General features: G+C 43.9%; 1 protein-coding gene across 3 annotated transcripts in view; it reads left to right on the top strand.

The window, feature by feature from the left end:
- Nucleotides 1-21,220, top strand: part of LOC137422863 (uncharacterized) — a 635,168-nt gene that overhangs the window by 569,609 nt on the left and 44,339 nt on the right. For all 3 annotated transcript variants that reach the window (XM_078774996.1, XM_078774997.1, XM_078774998.1), the window contains exons 25-26: nucleotides 5,588-5,707; nucleotides 18,823-18,942. In XM_078774996.1, the coding sequence (XP_078631122.1) occupies nucleotides 5,588-5,707; nucleotides 18,823-18,942 (240 nt within the window). The remainder of the gene's footprint in view (nucleotides 1-5,587; nucleotides 5,708-18,822; nucleotides 18,943-21,220) is intronic.

Here is a 21,220-nt window from a genome sequence, read left to right as displayed (position 1 = left end):
AGATGAGAGCAGAGGAAGTTTGAAAAGGGAGTTCTGGATTTGAGAATATTTCAAATGAGATCAAGTAGGCTGGAAAATAGATTTTGGGTATGAATACAGGTAAGCAAAGAGGTGATAATGAGACCTCGTGGTGGATAGGGAAGTACAGGAGGCGATTCAGGAGAAAAAAAACCACCGTTTAGAGGCCATTTTTCCCCGCAAAGCGGGGGTTGGCCTTTTCGGGGACCGTGGTAGTTGTTGTTTTTTTTGGTCCCCTTTTTGAAGCAATGTTTTACGGCCGGATGCCCTTCCTGACGCCAACCCTTTTTGCCGCCTTTAACGACAAACAGGGAATTACCAGTGAACTGGTACTCAATTAGCCGACCTCGGAAGGATGACAGGCTGAGTCAACCCCCCTGGCATTAATTCGGCGATCGACCGAGATTCGAACCCAGGATCCTAGGATCCTAAGCCGGCACCCTAGCCGCTAGCCCAACACCAGGATTCAGGAGATTCAGGAGAAAATGGAAGCAAAAAAGAAGAGGGATGAGATCAATGATCAACAGAGTGCAGATGAGTTTAGGATAACAAATAAGGAAGTAAAGAAAGTGGTGACAAAGGCAAAGGCACAAGCTTGTAGAAGGATGTATGATGATTTGGATACAGAGGAGGGACAGAGGAATATCTTCCATCATTAAATGGCTTCCGCTTCTGATATTAAATCCTTCCTCTTCTCCAATGGTTTGAGCTCAGATCGTCAATTTGGATTCAGACCAGGCCACTCTAATCTGGAAATGCTGCTTCTGCTTTTTCAACAATGGATGGAGGCCCTCAACGCGAAACAGGACTTCCTCTCCTGTCATAGTCATCGTGTGGCCCTGAATGGAATTCTCTCATCTCTTCCTGTCCAGGTTGGAGTTCCTCAAGGCAATGTTCCTGGCCCTATGCTTTTTCTGGTCTTCATTAATAATCTCTCCAACTGTCTGGAAAATCCTCTTCATCTTTTTGCCGACGGCTCCACCCTCTGCCGCTCCATATATCAACCCTCCGATCGGCAGGCTGCAGTCTCTTCACTCTGCAGACCTGGACAAAATCATAAACTGGTCAAAGAAGTGGAATGAACATGTCTTTCAATCCTGACAAATCTAACACTCTCACTTTGCCTCTCTGTAAAGACCGACTGCAAAACCTTCCCATTTACTTTCTCAACAATCCTCTCGAAGAAGTTCTGTCACTCAAGCTTTTGGGTCTCACTATCTGCCATGATCTTTCCTGGGAAAAACACATTTCCAAGCTGGCCTCCAAAGCCAGTCGCCGACTGGGCATCCTACATCGTGCGAAGTCCTTCCTTGGCACTTCTGAGCTTCTCACCACATACAAGGCTTTCACTCCCTCACTCTCTTCAATCCCACTCCTCTCTCCAGGTCTTTAAAACAGCTGTTCACCACCATCTCTTATCTTCCCCCATCCAAAACCTTGATCTTATCTACCCCTGTTAATCCACCCCAAATCAAGCTCCTTCAAATTCCTTGTTTTTCTTCATGAAATCCACTGTCGTGTCCATCTGTTTATTCCGTGTACCCTCCCCAGCCCTCTCCCTTCCACAGATCTCCCGATGTCCCTGTACCCCACTGTTGTTGTGCTTCCCTCTCCCCCCCCCCTCCCCCCCCCCCCCCCGCCTCTTCTCTCCCGCTCTCATTGTCGTATGCTCTATGTGTTAGCTCTTACATGAGTCTGGACTTAGTAACACAAAAAAAAAAATCTTTGGAGTTGTGAAAGCCAAAGACAGTGCGGATCCAAATATATCTTCCAGATAACACTGATCAAAAATGAGGACAACACAATGCTGAGAGATGTGGAGATAAAGAAGTGATGGAAAATATACTTTGAGAAACTGATAAATGAGGAGAACCCAATAATTCAGAGTAGAACCTGCTGGAAACGAAGGGACAAGAAGAACCATCCAGAAGGAGAAGGAAGGGAGAACATTGGTGAGAATGAAGAATGGTGGTACGGCAGTTGGGCCAGATGGGATACCTGTTGAAGTGTGGAAGGTGTTGGGTGAAGAGGGTGTTGACTTCTTGCTACAGCTATTCAGAAACTTTTTTTTTTTGTATACAAGATCAAGGCTCGTGTAAGAGCTAACATTAATCACAAAAAAAAAAAACGGACACACAAAACATACAATCAAGGGAACGGGAGACAAGATGGGGAGAGAGAGAGAGGGATGCACACAAGTACAACAGCAGAGAACAGGGACAACGGGAGATCTGTGGGAGGGAGAGGGCTTGGGGGAGGAGGCATGGGAAGGCTGGGGGCGAGGGGGATTATTTATAAAAAAGAAGAAATGCTGAACGAGTGGAGAGAAAGTACATTGGTCCCGACTTACAAGCAAAAAGGAGATGTGCCACGTGCAACAACTACAGAGGCACCAAATTGATGTCGCACACTATGAATGTCCGGGAAATAATTATTTGGAAAATGTTGAGGGAGGAAGTGATGGTCAGAGAAGAGTAATTTGGATTTATTTATTTTTGCATTAATTTTTTATTTGTTGATTTTTACCTTCAGACAGATGGTTGAAAACTGTAGAGGATCTACATTTGGTGTTTATTAATCTGGAAAAGGCCTCTGAAAGAGTGCTGTGACAAGAGTTGTGATTAAAAGGTGCACAAAAAGGTGCAAAAACAGATCCTAGCAACTACAGACCAATCAGCCTTCTCCCAATTATCAGCAAAGTCATGGAATCCATCATTCCTTCAGATATGAAATCTTTCCTCTTCTCCAATGGCTTGATCTCTGATCATCAATTTGGTTTCAGACCTGGTCACTCTACTCTGGACATGCTGCTTCTGCTTTCTCAAAAATGGATGGAGTTCCTCAATGCCAAACAGGAAATTAGAGCTGTCTCCCTTGACATATCACGTGCCTTCGATATGGTCTGGCACCCCGCTCTGCTCACCAAACTCTCCTCCTATGGTATCCATGGAAATCTCCACGCTTGGCTGGCGGACTTCCTCTCTAGTCGTAGTCAACGTGTGGCCCTGAATGGGTTTCTCTCATCTCCTCTTCCTGTTCAGGCTGGAGTTCCCCAAGGCAGTGTTCTGGGCCCTGTGCTTTTTCTGGTCTTCATCAATGATCTCTCTGACTCTCTTGAAAATCCTTTCTATCTCTTTGCTGATGACTCTACTCTCTGTCGCTCCATTCCTCATCCCTCAGATCGGCAGTCTGCAGGCTCCTCACTCTCTGCAGACCTGGACAAAATCACAGACTGGTCAAACAAGTGGAACATGTCTTTCAATCCTGACAAATTTCACACTCTTACGATGTCTCTCCGAAAAGACCGACTGGACAACCCTCCCATCCACTTTCTGAATAATCCTCTCCAAGAAGTTCTGTCACTCAAGCTTTTGGGTCTCACTATCTGCCATGATCTTTCCTGGGAAAACCACATTTCAAATCTGGCCTCCAAAGCCAGGCGCCGACTGGGCATCCTCCGTCGTGCGAAGTCCTTCCTTGGCACACCTGAGCTCCTCACCACATACAAGGCTTTCATCCGCAGCTCAATGGAAAACTGCTCTCCCCTCTGGGCTGGTGCTCCTGCCTCACACCTGGCTGTCTTCACGCTGTTGAAACCAAAGCATTCAGAATCATTGGAATCTCCCGTGATGAAGCTAACTCCATGGGCCTTTCACTCACTCAATGCAGGCAGGTTGGTGGTCTTTCCGTCTTCTACCGACTCCTCTCTGGCCTTGCCCCCCCAGCTCTCTCTGGGCTCTGTCCCCCAAATATTCCAACAGGTCACACAAGATCTGCCTGCAACCCTCTTATGGTTAAACTGCCAAAATCAAGACTCTCTGCTCACCTTCACTCCTTCATTCCTCTTTTCTCCCGCCTCTGGAACAAACTCCCTCACTCTCTTCAATCCCACTCCACCCTCCAGGTCTTTAAAACAGCTGTTTACCACCATCTCTTATCTTCCCCCATCCAAAACCTTGATCTTTTCTACCCCTGCTAATTTCACCCCAAATCCACTTTTTTGAAATACCAACTTCTGTCCTGGAAGTCCTTGGTGTCCTTGTGTTTTATACTTCTCCCACCCCCCCACCCCCCCCCCCCTTCCCAAGCCTTCTCCCTCCCACACATCTCCCTGCTGTCAAATGTTGTGTTTGTGTGCTTCCCCTTCTCTCCCCATCTTGTCTTCCGCTCCCTCTTTTTATATATTTTGTTTGTCTGGTTGATTTGTTTGTGAAATAAATGTCAGCTCTTTCACGAGCCTCGATTCAGTATACAAAAAAATATAAAATAATGATCATGTCATCTGTGCCTCCATTATGACGTCATAATTCGACAATTAAAAAACTTCTTCCGATCAAGATGAAATTTCTCATTTGTCGGAGAAAAAGATTAATGATGGCGTCATCGCTCACGTGGTTTGGCCGCCATATTTATTTTTCCACAAAAGCCTTAAAAACCACTGAAGCGTGTCCTGGCGATGGTCTGCAATCTCTGATTGCTCTTTCTTCATTTTTGTGACGCACACCATGGGATCTTTGACGTCAACCAACTAATGCTGGCAGACAGGACGCCCAGTTTAACGTACATCCGAGAATCCGGCACACACATTGAATCACCCTGCTTCCGAAACGCCGGAATGACTGTTTATAGCTGGTCTACGTGTTCAAAAGTAAATGAGGTCCCGCCAAATAATATATCATTGCTGATGATTTTACAGATTGCTGTTCATTTTCACTAAACGTGACCGTTAGAATGGAGGAAGATGGAAACTGTAGTTTGGCTTCCATGTTTGATTCTTACATATGGTTGTCTTGCTGTTTTTTCTTCCACCGAGCCTCGGACTTCTCTTGTTGTGGTTACCTTAATTCAATGAGCCAAGCTGCCTCAGCATCACCTATGTCCACATCTACAGCTTCTTTCAAGCCTTTTTCCAATTACTCCATGAGAGGTACACATGCAGGCCATTCTGATGGGTACGCAGTTCGCATGGCTGGATCCACTTCACAATTTGGTACCACAAAGCTACCGGCTGCAACACCAGGCACATTCCTCAACTCAAAACCGATTGCGTATGCTGCAACGAGTTACTTTACACCTTACGAGGCCCCTTTCATGCCAGCCACAACTGAAGAACTTCCGTCATTGGTGGCACCTGCAACATATGGTACCCAGTCCCAAGCCTACCAAGCAATTGGGAAAGCTGGAAATCGCACAGCATACGTTTCTCCCTCAGCCTACCAGCCCACACCACCTGCATCTTTCCAAACACACAGTGCTGCTTACCAGGCTCCAGCAGTGACGGCTGCCTACCAAGGTAAGTTTCTGTAAACTTTATCTTCCACCTCTATTTTTACCGAACAAGTCAAAATTTATTTCCTCCTTTCACATACAACAATAGTCACTCCTACTCCTGCTTATGTGACACAGACTAGGCTGTTAATGTCCAGCCAGGTATGTCTCTGCAATAACCAGTGAAAATATGGTAATGGCAGAACCACACAGGTCATTGCCCTATCAATGACCAGTGTGGTTCTGCCACCACCCGGGTCAAAGCTGTTGCTGTTGGTTTCATCTTTCTCTGTTCCATCAGGTGTACCAACTCCCACTGGTATGGCAGTACCCAGCTCAACATCGACCTTCCCAACAGCCTACGCTTTCAGCCCAGCCTTTCCCAGTCAGCCGACTGCACCTGCGGCCATGCAATATGATGGTGAGGAACATTTGATAAGTGTAAATCGACATTGTTTTGTGGTTCCACAAGTAAAATAAACAGAGGCTCAAATAATTATGGTAAGGACTTGACAGAGTAAAATTTCTTGGCATCATGATGTAACAAGAATATTTTTAGTTTTTATGATTTGCTCGGAGTGTACCCGTCACTGATGGGTTCATTTTGTTACGTGTGGGGGTAGGTAATGAAATACCTTAGTCAAGGTAGAATTGTATGGAGTAGCGTGCTCCGAATGTCGTGAAGAAGAAACCTTCATGTATCAAAGTTAGGGCCGGATGTCCGTGTAAGCGTATATGTCGCCATGCGAGGGGTGGAGCTATGCTAAACAGTTCGGGCATAAGGATAAATTCCCAGTGGCAGGATTCCCAGTGGCATGTTACTGCCTCTGTGATTTTTTCCCTTAGTTCTTGTAAAAAAATTTCCCTCTGCCAGCCAACCATTCGGCACATAATTATTACAACATAATCGCCGACGGTACCCACACACTACGACTTCGCCCAGCCGAACCTTCTTGATGGGCGTCAAGAATGGCCTTGAGGCCACGCCCCAAACTCGCCTGCTCGAAACTATACTCTCAGGTTTCTGGACTTCAGACCAGACTTTGGTGGGTTAAATCGGTTTTATGAGCACTCAACCATCCCTCTTCCCTCAGAGCATATTTCTGATGTGGGCAGTAATTCTATTTGTCTGAAGGCCTTTGAGCTTCTGCATATCCAGATGACATAGCTCGCTCTAAAGCCCGTTTTGGATGCAGTGTCCATAATAATCTTCCTCTTTCCTTTTGGGATGCCTAAAAAGATTAATATTACTCCTTTTATTCACAACATTAATATTACTCCTTTTATTTATGACATTAATATGACTCCTTTTATTTATAACATTGATAGTACTCCTTTTATTTATAACATTAACATTACTGCTTTTATTTACATCAATATTACTGTTTTTATATATAACATTAATGTTACTCCTTTTCTTTACAACATTAACATGACTTTTTATTTGTAACATTAATATTACTCCTTTTATTTATAACATTAATATTACTCCTTTTATTTACAACATCAATATTACTCCTTTTATTTCCAATATTAATATTACTCCTTTTATTTACAACATTGATATTACTCCTTTTATTCACAACATCAATATTACTCCTTTTATTTACAACATCAATATTACTCCTTTTATTCACAACATCAATATTACTCCTTTTATTTACAACATCACTATTACTCCTTTTATTCACAACATCAATATTACTCCTTTTATTTATAATACAAATATCACTCCTTTTATTCACAACATTAATATTACTCCTTTTATTTATAACATTAATATTACTCCTTTTATTTACAACATCAATATTACTCCTTTTATTTACAAGATTAATATTACTCCTTTTATTTACAACATTAATATTACTCCTTTTATTTATAACATTAATATTACTCCTTTTATTGACAACATCAATATTACTCCTTTTATTTCCAACATTAATATTACTCCTTTTATTTATAACATTAATATTACTCCTTTTATTTACAACATCAATATTACTCCTTTTATTTACAAGATTAATATTACTCCTTTTATTTACAAGATTAATATTACTCCTTTTATTTATAACATTAATATTACTCCTTTTATTTACAACATTAATATTACTCCTTTTATTTACAAGATGAATATTACTCCTTTTATTTATAACATTAATATTACTCCTTTTATTTATAACATTAATATTACTCCTTTTATTTACAACATTGATATTACTCCTTTTATTTACAAGATGAATATTTCTCCTTTTATTTATAACATTAATATTACTCCTTTTATTTACAACATCAATATTACTCCTTTTATTTACAACATTAGTATTACTCCTTTTATTTATAACATTAATATTACTCCTTTTATTTACAACATCTGTATTACTCCTTTTATTTCCAAGATTAATGTTACTCCTTTTATTTACAACATTAATATTACTCCTTTTATTTACAACATCAATATTACTCCTTTTATTTCCAAGATTAATGTTACTCCTTTTATTTACAACATTAATATTACTCCTTTTATTTACAACATCAATATTACTCCTTTTATTTCCAAGATTAATGTTACTCCTTTTATTTATAACATTAATATTACTCCTTTTATTTACAACATCAATATTACTCCTTTTATTTACAAGATTAATATTACTCCTTTTATTTACAACATTAATATTACTCCTTTTATTTATAACATTAATATTACTCCTTTTATTTACAACATCAATATTCCTCCTTTTATTTACAAGATTAATATTACTCCTTTTATTTACAACATTAATATTACTCCTTTTATTCACAACATTAAATTACTCCTTTTATTTATAATACAAATATCACTCCTTTTATTCACAACATTAATATTACTCCTTTTATTGACAACATCAATATTGCTCCTTTTATTTACAATACAAATATCACTCCTTTTATTCACAACATTAATATTACTCCTTTTATTTATAATACAAATTTCACTCCTTATATTCACAACATTAATATTACTCCTTTTATTGACAACATCAATATTACTCCTTTTATTTATAATACAAATATCACACCTTTTATTCACAACATCAATATTACTCCTTTTATTTATAACATCAATATTACTCCTTTTATTTACAACATCAATATTACTCCTTTTATTTACAAGATTAATATTACTCCTTTTATTTACAACATTAATATTACTCCTTTTATTTATAATACAAATATCACTCCTTTTATTCACAACATCAATATTACTCCTTTTATTTATAACATCAATATTACTCCTTTTATTTGGAACATCAATATTACTCCTTTTATTTACAAGATTAATATTACTTCTGTTATTTATAACATCAATATTACTCCTTTTATTTATAACATAATATTACTCCATTGATTTCCAACATTAAAATTCTTCCTTTTATTTATAATACTAGGGCATGCCCGTACTATATATATGCCCGTACTATATATATATCTAAAATTATATCCCCCCCCTCTATTTACATGAAATGGTTTGGTCCATTCGCAACGCCAAAGCGAACGGCGAACGGCTTGCGAGTACAGTGACAATCCCCCCCCTCTATTTACATGAAATGGTTTGGTCCATTCGCAACGACCACAGAACCCCCCCCTCTATTTACATGAAATGGTTTGGTCCATTCGCAACGCCAAAGCGAACGGCGAACGGCTAAATCGCCATAGCTCGGTAAGTACTTGTCCGATTAATTTCAAACCTTGAAAAGGCACATCCTCGGGTCCCCAGCAATATACCTGGCAAGTTTCAAGTATATCGGACCGGTAGTTGTCGAGAAACAGCGGTCGTATACACACATACACACATACACACATACACACATACACACATACACACATACACACATACACACATACACACATACACACAGAGATTGCTGGAATTATAGATAGATTAATATTACTCCTTTTATGTATAATATTGTTGCGGATCTCGCTACGTCGGCTCTCCCCTTATCAAGAGGGAGTTAATCCCCTTGTCTTTGATCTGGCCGACGCGACCCTGGAAGTTATGACGTCACTTCCGGACGACGTTAACTAGGGTTGTAAGCCGTCTTCTTATTACCTTCTTATTACCCCGCCAAGTGCCGTTTCGGCGTCGCCACCATCGACTTCTTGGGGCACCGCATCACCAGGCACGGGGCCGTCCCTTTACCGGCCAAGGTGGAGGCGGTCAGGGATTTCCCGCGGCCCCGCACAATCAAGGGGCTCCTGGAGTTCCTGGGCATGGTAAATTTTTACCACCGCTTCGTGCCCCACGTCGCCCAGCTTCTCCGCCCCTTGCACGAGGCCCTCCGGGGCAAGCCGGGCAAAGGTGACATCGCCTGGTCGGCGCCGATGACCGCGGCATTTGCGGTGCAAAGCTGGCCCTGGCCGACGCCACCATGCTGGCGCACCCGGCGCCCGATGCACCGATCGCCCTCACCACCGACGTGTCGGACTACGCGGTGGGCGCGGTGCATGAGCAGTGGGTGCGTGGTGCTTGGCAACCACTGGCGTTTTTTAGCTGGCAGCTTCGCCCGCACGAACGCCGCTATTGCACCTTCGACCGCGAGCTGCTCGGGCTCCACCTGGCGGTCCGACACTTCCGCCATCTGCTGGAGGGCCGCCCGTTCACGGCATTCGTCGACAACAAGCCCCTTGTGTTCGCGATGGCCAAGGTCTCCGAGCCATGGTCGGCACGGCAGCAGCGTCACCTCTCTGCCGTGTCCGAGTACACGACAGACATCCGTCACGTGGCGGGTAAAGACAACCCGGTGGCGGATTGCCTTTCCCGGTCCGTCGTGCTCGCGGTCCACCTCGGGGTCGACTATGCCCGGATGGCGGAGGACCAGACCGCCGACCCCGGCGTCCAGGCCTTGCGGACTGCCGTCAAGGGCCTCCGCGTCACCGAGGTGCCGTTCGACGCCGCGGGCGCGGCCCTCCTATGCGACGTCTCCCTCGGCCGGCCTCGCCCCATCGTGCCCGCTGGCTGGCGGCGCCCAGTTTTCGACGCCATCCACGGCCTGTCCCACCCGGGCACGAAGGCATCCCAGAAGCTCGTCGCGGCGAAGTTCGTCTGGCACGGCCTCCGGAAGGACGTCCGCGACTGGGCCAGGACGTGCCTCGCGTGCCAGCGCGCAAAGGTCCACCGCCACACCCAGGCCCCGTTGGCCCCGTTTGCGGTGCCCGAGCGTCGGTTCGACCATGTGCACGTCGACTTGGTGGGACCTCTGCCCCCCTCGCGGGGGTTCACCCACCTCCTCACCATGGTGGACCGCACCACACGGTGGCCGGAGGCCGTCCCATTGGCGGCGACGTCTGCAGCTGATGTGGCGCAGGCCTTCATCGCCAATTGGGTTGCCCGGTTCGGTGCCCCCTCGGATATCTCGTTCAACCGCGGCCCACAGTTCACCTCGGAGCTCTGGGCCGCGGTGGCGCAAGGGCTCGGGCTGACACTACACCGCACCACGGCCTACCATTCCCAGGCCAATGGCCTGTGTGAGCGCTTTCATCGCTCAATGAAGGCCGTGCTCCGGGCCAGCCTCCGCGACGGCAGCTGGGTCGACAGACTCCCCTGGCTCCTGCTGCGCCTGAGGACGGCGCCCAAGGACGATCTGCGCGCGTCCTCGGCGGAGCTGGTCTTCGGGCAACCACTGCGGGTACCGGGTGAATTTATCCCCGACTCCACGGCTCCTTGGTCCGCGGCGCAACAGCGCTCCGCCCTTCAGGAGACCGCCCGGAGGTTCGCCCCGGTGCCGACGGCACACCACGGTTGCCCAGCTTCCCACGTCGCCCCGGAGCTTCGCATGGCGAAGTACGTCTTCGTCCGGCACGACGCCCACCGGGCACCGCTACGGCCCCCGTACGACGGGCCCTTCCGCGTGCTGGAGACCGGGGACAAATTTTTCACCATCGACATCGGCGGTGCCCCGGATCGCATCTCCGTGGACCGCCTCAAGCCGGCCCACCTCGATCCGGACCACCCTCCCGCAAGCAGCTCTGCCTCCGCGTCGAGGCCGCCCCCCGGCGGTCGGACCCCCGGCACCCCCCAGCCCCGCCGTCCCGCCACCCCCCAGACCGGCATCCATCGCCAGGGGGCGTTTCGGCCGGGTCACCCGGCTTCCCCGCAAACTCACCCTTCAGGTGCGCGGGAATTCTGGGGGGGCGCGTGTGGCAGACACAAGGGACACTAATTCAGCGCACCAGCAGGTGGCGCGAACGTCCAGGTGGGGAACTGGAATGCATGCCCCGCCTATCGACCGATCGGCCACGCCCGGGGACTAGGCGTGGCCTCGGGATATATATATATGCAGGCTCTAAGCTCGAACCCGCTCAGTGCTGAAGTGCGAGCTTTCGAATAAAGACTTTGTTATACCAACGCGTTGTGGCCTACCTCTCTGGCAATCGAGTCGTGTGTGCGCAGCACCACAACGTGTTCATTTTATTATTAAGGAGTGTGAACTGTGACAAAATGTAATGTGCGATGAGCCAGTGCCGACAATGATTCTGTAGCTTGTTTGAAACACTGTGTCACGCAATATGATAACAACCATGTTGAAAAACTGCATACTGTAGATTCAGAATTTATCCGATAGGTCATCCGACAAAGTAGTTCAAATAACATGCAAAATTCAGCTCATTAATATTCATGACCCTGGAAGTTGTGAGTGTCAGGGAGGAATGAACACCTTTAATGTACTGAATGCCGTGTCTGCTACGGCTCATTTGCACGTGCAGGTAGCAGCACTCAAGTCAATTGGGGAAATTGCTTCCTGGATTTGGTGTCCTGCGCGATTTGGTCGTGCTGGGGAGCGAGCAGTGTACCGGTGACTGTTATTGGCCCCACGACGACTCCGCCTGTGATGTGAAAGCCAGCACTTTCACTGCCAGTCCCCAGCCCGGATTAAAGGAGGAGAGCTAGCATCAGGAAAGTCATCCGGCTGTAAAACCTATTTGCTGAAACATATGGAATGCGGATCCTGAGGAATGTGGAGCATGGTTGGACGTCGCATATACACGACGAGCAGAAATATCACGTGTTTCTGTGAGAAACTGGCAAGGGTTACCGTATCAAGAGTGTATGTGGTTGAAGAAGCAAGTACGAGAGAGGAGGAAAAGAGAAGAAGGTGTGGCTGGCCACATTGAATGTGGGAAGTATGACTGGGAGAGGCAGACAGATTGCTGATGTGATGGAAAGGAAGACGGCACAGATTCTGTGTGTGCAGGAAACAAGGAAAAGGTCATTGGGGGGCAGTTTCAAACCTTTCTACAGTGGTGGAGATGGAATGAGAAACGGGAAAAGGTGTTGGTATCATACGTATTTGATGAGGACGTCAAGAAAAAAGCAGTGGAGGTGGACGGAGTAAGCGACAGAGTTATGAGCATGAGGTGAGATGTTGTTGAACAAGTGAACAATGTGGTCAGTGCTTATACCCCTCGGGTTGGATTCCAAAGTCATGAGAACTGATAAGGATGTATTTTTGGAAGAGATGCATAGAGTGATGGCAAAGGTAACTGGGGCAGAAAAAAATCGTGGTCAGTGGTGACTTCAATGGGCATGCTGGTGAGGCAAATGGAGGTGTGGATGGAGTACAAGGCTGTTTGAGAATGAGAAAGAGAAACAAAGAAGAAGAGCAGATTATTGAATTTGTGGTTACATATGATATGGCAACAGCAAATACATTTTTCCCGACAAGACTAAAACATCACATCACATAAAAGAGCGGAGGTAATGTTTCACAGATAGCTATTTTGTGCAGAAGGAGGAAATGGAAGGCGGTCAAAGATGAAGGTCATACCTGGTGATGCAGCAACACCCCAGCATAGAATGTTGGCCTTAGGTATGGTTATCAAAGGAGTGAAACTATGTAAACAACAATGAGCATCAAAGGTGAGGTGGTGGGAACTGGGAGACAAGGAGAAAAGGGAAGTGGTTGCTGAACGGGTCTTGAGAGAGATGAGAGCAGAGGAAGTTTGAAAAGGGAGTTCTGGATTTGAGAATATTTCAAATGAGATCAAGTAGGCTGGAAAATAGATTTTGGGTATGAATACAGGTAAGCAAAGAGGTGATAATGAGACCTCGTGGTGGATAGGGAAGTACAGGAGGCGATTCAGGAGAAAAAAAACCACCGTTTAGAGGCCATTTTTCCCCGCAAAGCGGGGGTTGGCCTTTTCGGGGACCGTGGTAGTTGTTGTTTTTTTTGGTCCCCTTTTTGAAGCAATGTTTTACGGCCGGATGCCCTTCCTGACGCCAACCCTTTTTGCCGCCTTTAACGACAAACAGGGAATTACCAGTGAACTGGTACTCAATTAGCCGACCTCGGAAGGATGACAGGCTGAGTCAACCCCCCTGGCATTAATTCGGCGATCGACCGAGATTCGAACCCAGGATCCTAGGATCCTAAGCCGGCACCCTAGCCGCTAGCCCAACACCAGGATTCAGGAGATTCAGGAGAAAATGGAAGCAAAAAAGAAGAGGGATGAGATCAATGATCAACAGAGTGCAGATGAGTTTAGGATAACAAATAAGGAAGTAAAGAAAGTGGTGACAAAGGCAAAGGCACAAGCTTGTAGAAGGATGTATGATGATTTGGATACAGAGGAGGGACAGAGGAATATCTTCCATCATTAAATCGCTTCCGCTTCTGATATTAAATCCTTCCTCTTCTCCAATGGTTTGAGCTCAGATCGTCAATTTGGATTCAGACCAGGCCACTCTAATCTGGAAATGCTGCTTCTGCTTTTTCAACAATGGATGGAGGCCCTCAACGCGAAACAGGACTTCCTCTCCTGTCATAGTCATCGTGTGGCCCTGAATGGAATTCTCTCATCTCTTCCTGTCCAGGTTGGAGTTCCTCAAGGCAGTGTTCCTGGCCCTATGCTTTTTCTGGTCTTCATTAATAATCTCTCCAACTGTCTGGAAAATCCTCTTCATCTTTTTGCCGACGGCTCCACCCTCTGCCGCTCCATATATCAACCCTCCGATCGGCAGGCTGCAGTCTCTTCACTCTGCAGACCTGGACAAAATCATAAACTGGTCAAAGAAGTGGAATGAACATGTCTTTCAATCCTGACAAATCTAACACTCTCACTTTGCCTCTCTGTAAAGACCGACTGCAAAACCTTCCCATTTACTTTCTCAACAATCCTCTCGAAGAAGTTCTGTCACTCAAGCTTTTGGGTCTCACTATCTGCCATGATCTTTCCTGGGAAAAACACATTTCCAAGCTGGCCTCCAAAGCCAGTCGCCGACTGGACATCCTACATCGTGCGAAGTCCTTCCTTGGCACTTCTGAGCTTCTCACCACATACAAGGCTTTCACTCCCTCACTCTCTTCAATCCCACTCCTCTCTCCAGGTCTTTAAAACAGCTGTTCACCACCATCTCTTATCTTCCCCCATCCAAAACCTTGATCTTATCTACCCCTGTTAATCCACCCCAAATCAACCTCCTTCAAATTCCTTGTTTTTCTTCATGAAATTCACTGTCGTGTCCATCTGTTTATTCCGTGTACCCTCCCCAGCCCTCTCCCTTCCACAGATCTCCCGATGTCCCTGTACCCCACTGTTGTTGTGCTTCCCTCTCCCCCCCCCCCCCCCCCCGCCTCTTCTCTCCCGCTCTCATTGTCGTATGCTCTATGTGTTAGCTCTTACATGAGTCTGGACTTAGTACACAAAAAAAAAAATCTTTGGAGTTGTGAAAGCCAAAGACAGTGCGGATCCAAATATATCTTCCAGATAACACTGATCAAAAATGAGGACAACACAATGCTGAGAGATGTGGAGATAAAGAAGTGATGGAAAATATACTTTGAGAAACTGATAAATGAGGAGAACCCAATAATTCAGAGTAGAACCTGCTGGAAACGAAGGGACAAGAAGAACCATCCAGAAGGAGAAGGAAGGGAGAACATTGGTGAGAATGAAGAATGGTGGTACGGCAGTTGGGCCAGATGGGATACCTGTTGAAGTGTGGAAGGTGTTGGGTGAAGAGGGTGTTGACTTCTTGCTACAGCTATTCAGAAACTTTTTTTTTTTGTATACAAGATCAAGGCTCGTGTAAGAGCTAACATTAATCACAAAAAAAAAAAACGGACACACAAAACATACAATCAAGGGAACGGGAGACGAGATGGGGAGAGAGAGAGAGGGATGCACACAAGTACAACAGCAGAGAACAGGGACAACGGGAGATCTGTGGGAGGGAGAGGGCTTGGGGGAGGAGGCATGGGAAGGCTGGGGCCGAGGGGGATTATTTATAAAAAAGAAGAAATGCTGAACGAGTGGAGAGAAAGTACATTGGTCCCGACTTACAAGCAAAAAGGAGATGTGCCGCGTGCAACAACTACAGAGGCACCAAATTGATGTCGCACACTATGAATGTCCGGGAAATAATTATTTGGAAAATGTTGAGGGAGGAAGTGATGGTCAGAGAAGAGTAATTTGGATTTATTTATTTTTGCATTAATTTTTGATTTGTTGATTTTTACCTTCAGACAGATGGTTGAAAACTGTAGAGGATCTACATTTGGTGTTTATTAATCTGGAAAAGGCCTCTGAAAGAGTGCTGTGACAAGAGTTGTGATTAAAAGGTGCACAAAAAGGTGCAAAAACAGATCCTAGCAACTACAGACCAATCAGCCTTCTCCCAATTATCAGCAAAGTCATGGAATCCATCATTCCTTCAGATATGAAATCTTTCCTCTTCTCCAATGGCTTGATCTCTGATCATCAATTTGGTTTCAGACCTGGTCACTCTACTCTGGACATGCTGCTTCTGCTTTCTCAAAAATGGATGGAGTTCCTCAATGCCAAACAGGAAATTAGAGCTGTCTCCCTTGACATATCACGTGCCTTCGATATGGTCTGGCACCCCGCTCTGCTCACCAAACTCTCCTCCTATGGTATCCATGGAAATCTCCACGCTTGGCTGGCGGACTTCCTCTCTAGTCGTAGTCAACGTGTGGCCCTGAATGGGTTTCTCTCATCTCCTCTTCCTGTTCAGGCTGGAGTTCCCCAAGGCAGTGTTCTGGGCCCTGTGCTTTTTCTGGTCTTCATCAATGATCTCTCTGACTCTCTTGAAAATCCTTTCTATCTCTTTGCTGATGACTCTACTCTCTGTCGCTCCATTCCTCATCCCTCAGATCGGCAGTCTGCAGGCTCCTCACTCTCTGCAGACCTGGACAAAATCACAGACTGGTCAAACAAGTGGAACATGTCTTTCAATCCTGACAAATTTCACACTCTTACGATGTCTCTCCGAAAAGACCGACTGGACAACCCTCCCATCCACTTTCTGAATAATCCTCTCCAAGAAGTTCTGTCACTCAAGCTTTTGGGTCTCACTATCTGCCATGATCTTTCCTGGGAAAACCACATTTCAAATCTGGCCTCCAAAGCCAGTCGCCGACTGGGCATCCTCCGTCGTGCGAAGTCCTTCCTTGGCACACCTGAGCTCCTCACCACATACAAGGCTTTCATCCGCAGCTCAATGGAAAACTGCTCTCCCCTCTGGGCTGATGCTCCTGCCTCACACCTGGCTGTCTTCACGCTATTGAAACCAAAGCATTCAGAATCATTGGAATCTCCCGCGATGAAGCTAACTGCATGGGCCTTTCACTCACTCAATGCAGGCAGGTTGGTGGTCTTTCCGTCTTCTACCGACTCCTCTCTGGCCTTGCCCCCCCAGCTCTCTCTGGGCTCTGTCCCCCAAATATTCCAACAGGTCACACAAGATCTGCCTGCAACCCTCTTATGGTTAAACTGCCAAAATCAAGACTCTCTGCTCACCTTCACTCCTTCATTCCTCTTTTCTCCCGCCTCTGGAACAAACTCCCTCACTCTCTTCAATCCCACTCCACCCTCCAGGTCTTTAAAACAGCTGTTTACCACCATCTCTTATCTTCCCCCATCCAAAACCTTGATCTTTTCTACCCCTGCTAATTTCACCCCAAATCCACTTTTTTGAAATACCAACTTCTGTCCTGGAAGTCCTTGGTGTCCTTGTGTTTTATACTTCTCCCACCCCCCCCACCCCCCCTTCCCAAGCCCTCTCCCTCCCACACATCTCCCTGCTGTCAAATGTTGTGTTTGTGTGCTTCCCCTTCTCTCCCCATCTTGTCTTCCGCTCCCTCTTTTTATATATTTTGTTTGTCTGGTTGATTTGTTTGTGAAATAAATGTTCGCTCTTTCACGAGCCTCGATTCAGTATACAAAAAAATATAAAATAATGATCATGTCATCTGTGCCTCCATTATGACGTCATAATTCGACAATTAAAAAACTTCTTCCGATCAAGATGAAATTTCTCATTTGTCGGAGAAAAAAATTAATGATGGCGTCATCGCTCACGTGGTTTGGCCGCCATATTTATTTTTCCACAAAAGCCTTAAAAACCACTGAAGCGTGTCCTGGTGATGGTCTGCAATCGCTGATTGCTCTTTCTTCATTTTTGTGACGCACACCATGGGATCTTTGACGTCAACCAACTAATGCTGGCAGACAGGATGCCCAGTTTAACGTACATCCGAGAATCCGGCACACACATTGAATCACCCTGCTTCCGAAACGCCGGAATGACTGTTTATAGCTGGTCTACGTGTTCAAAAGTAAATGAGGTCCCGCCAAATAATATATCATTGCTGATGATTTTACAGATTGCTGTTCATTTTCACTAAACGTGACCGTTAGAATGGAGGAAGATGGAAACTGTAGTTTGGCTTCCATGTTTGATTCTTACATATGGTTGTCTTGCTGTTTTTTCTTCCACCGAGCCTCGTACTTCTCTTGTGGTGGTTACCTTAATTCAATGAGCCAAGCTGCCTCAGCATCACCTATGTCCACATCTACAGCTTCTTTCAAGCCTTTTTCCAATTACTCCATGAGAGGTACACATGCAGGCCATTCTGATGGGTACGCAGTTCGCATGGCTGGATCCACTTCACAATTTGGTACCACAAAGCTACCGGCTGCAACACCAGGCACATTCCTCAACTCAAAACCGATTGCGTATGCTGCAACGAGTTACTTTACACCTTACGAGGCCCCTTTCATGCCAGCCACAACTGAAGAACTTCCGTCATTGGTGGCACCTGCAACATATGGTACCCAGTCCCAAGCCTACCAAGCAATTGGGAAAGCTGGAAATCGCACAGCATACGTTTCTCCCTCAGCCTACCCAGCCCACACCACCTGCATCTTTCCAAACACACAGTGCTGCTTACCAGGCTCCAGCAGTGACGGCTGCCTACCAAGGTAAGTTTCTGTAAACTTTATCTTCCACCTCTATTTTTACCGAACAAGTCAAAATTTATTTCCTCCTTTCACATACAACAATAGCCACTCCTACTCCTGCTTATGTGACACAGACTAGGCTGTTAATGTCCAGCCAGGTATGTCTCTGCAATAACCAGTGAAAATATGGTAATGGCAGAACCACACAGGTCATTGCCCTATCAATGACCAGTGTGATTCTGCCACCACCCGGGTCAAAGCTGTTGCTGTTGGTTTCATCTTTCTCTGTTCCATCAGGTGTACCAACTCCCACTGGTATGGCAGTACCCAGCTCAACATCGACCTTCCCAACAGCCTACGCTTTCAGCCCAGCCTTTCCCAGTCAGCCGACTGCACCTGCGGCCATGCAATATGATGGTGAGGAACATTTGATAAGTGTAAATCGACATTGTTTTGTGGTTCCACAAGTAAAATAAACAGAGGCTCAAATAATTATGGTAAGGACTTGACAGAGTAAAATTTCTTGGCATCATGATGTAACAAGAATATTTTTAGTTTTTATGATTTACTCGGAGTGTACCCGTCACTGATGGGTTCATTTTGTTACGTGTGGGGGTAGGTAATGAAATACCTTAGTCAAGGTAGAATTGTATGGAGTAGCGTGCTCCGAATGTCGTGAAGAAGAAACCTTCATGTATCAAAGTTAGGGCCGGATGTCCGTGTAAGCGTATATGTCGCCATGCGAGGGGTGGAGCTATGCTAAACAGTTCGGGCATAAGGATAAATTCCCAGTGGCAGGATTCCCAGTGGCATGTTACTGCCTCTGTGATTTTTTCCCTTAGTTCTTGTAAAAAAAATTCCCTCTGCCAGCCAACCATTCGGCACATAATTATTACAACATAATCGCCGACGGTACCCACACACTACGACTTCGCCCAGCCGAACCTTCTTGATGGGCGTCAAGAATGGCCTTGAGGCCACGCCCCAAACTCGCCTGCTCGAAACTATACTCTCAGGTTTCTGGACTTCAGACCAGACTTTGGTGGGTTAAATCGGTTTTATGAGCACTCAACCATCCCTCTTCCCTCAGAGCATATTTCTGATGTGGGCAGTAATGCTATTTGTCTGAAGGCCTTTGAGCTTCTGCATATCCAGATGACATAGCTCGCTCTAAAGCCCGTTTTGGATGCAGTGTCCATAATAATCTTCCTCTTTCCTTTTGGGATGCCTAAAAAGATTAATATTACTCCTTTTATTCACAACATTAATATTACTCCTTTAATTTATGACATTAATATGACTCCTTTTATTTATAACATTGATAGTACTCCTTTTATTTATAACATTAACATTACTGCTTTTATTTACATCAATATTACTGTTTTTATATATAACATTAATGTTACTCCTTTTCTTTACAACATTAACATGACTTTTTATTTGTAACATTAATATTACTCCTTTTATTTATAACATTAATATTACTCCTTTTATTTACAACATCAATATTACTCCTTTTATTTCCAATATTAATATTACTCCTTTTATTTACAACATCAATATTACTCCTTTTATTCACAACATCAATATTACTCCTTTTATTTACAACATCAATATTACTCCTTTTATTCACAACATCAATATTACTCCTTTTATTTACAACATCAATATTACTCCTTTTATTCACAACATCAATATTACTCCTTTTATTTATAATACAAATATCACTCCTTTTATTCACAACATTAATATTACTCCCTTAATTTATAACATTAATATTACTCCTTTTATTTACAACATCAATATTACTCCTTTTATTTACAAGATTAATATTACTCCTTTTATTTACAACATTAATATTACTCCTTTTATTTATAACATTAATATTACTCCTTTTATTGACAACATCAATATTACTCCTTTTATTTACAAGATTAATATTACTCCTTTTATTTATAACATTAATATTACTCCTTTTATTTATAACATTAATATTACTCCTTTTATTTACAACATTGATATTACTCCTTTTATTTACAAGATGAATATTACTCCTTTTATTTATAACATTAATATTACTCCTTTTATTTACAACATCAATATTACTCCTTTTATTTACAACATTAGTATTACTCCTTTTATTTATAACATTAATATTACTCCTTTTATTTACAACATCAATATTACTCCTTTTATTTCCAAGATTAATGTTACTCCTTTTATTTACAACATTAATATTACTCCTTTTATTTACAACATCAATATTACTCCTTTTATTTCCAAGATTAATGTTACTCCTTTTATTTACAACATTAATATTACTCCTTTTATTTACAACATCAATATTACTCCTTTTATTTCCAAGATTAATGTTACTCCTTTTATTTATAACATTAATATTACTCCTTTTATTTACAACATCAATATTACTCCTTTTATTTACAAGATTAATATTACTCCTTTTATTTACAACATTAATATTACTCCTTTTATTTATAACATTAATATTACTCCTTTTATTTACAACATCAATATTACTCCTTTTATTTACAAGATTAATATTACTCCTTTTATTTACAACATTAATATTACTCCTTTTATTCACAACATTAAATTACTCCTTTTATTTATAATACAAATATCACTCCTTTTATTCACAACATTAATATTACTCCTTTTATTGACAACATCAATA

The sequence above is a fragment of the Myxine glutinosa genome, chromosome 3 (genome assembly GCF_964187855.1).
Source record: "Myxine glutinosa chromosome 3, kmMyxGlut1.1, whole genome shotgun sequence".
NCBI lineage: Eukaryota > Metazoa > Chordata > Myxini > Myxiniformes > Myxinidae > Myxine > Myxine glutinosa.
This window is presented reverse-complemented; position numbering and strand designations above follow the sequence as displayed.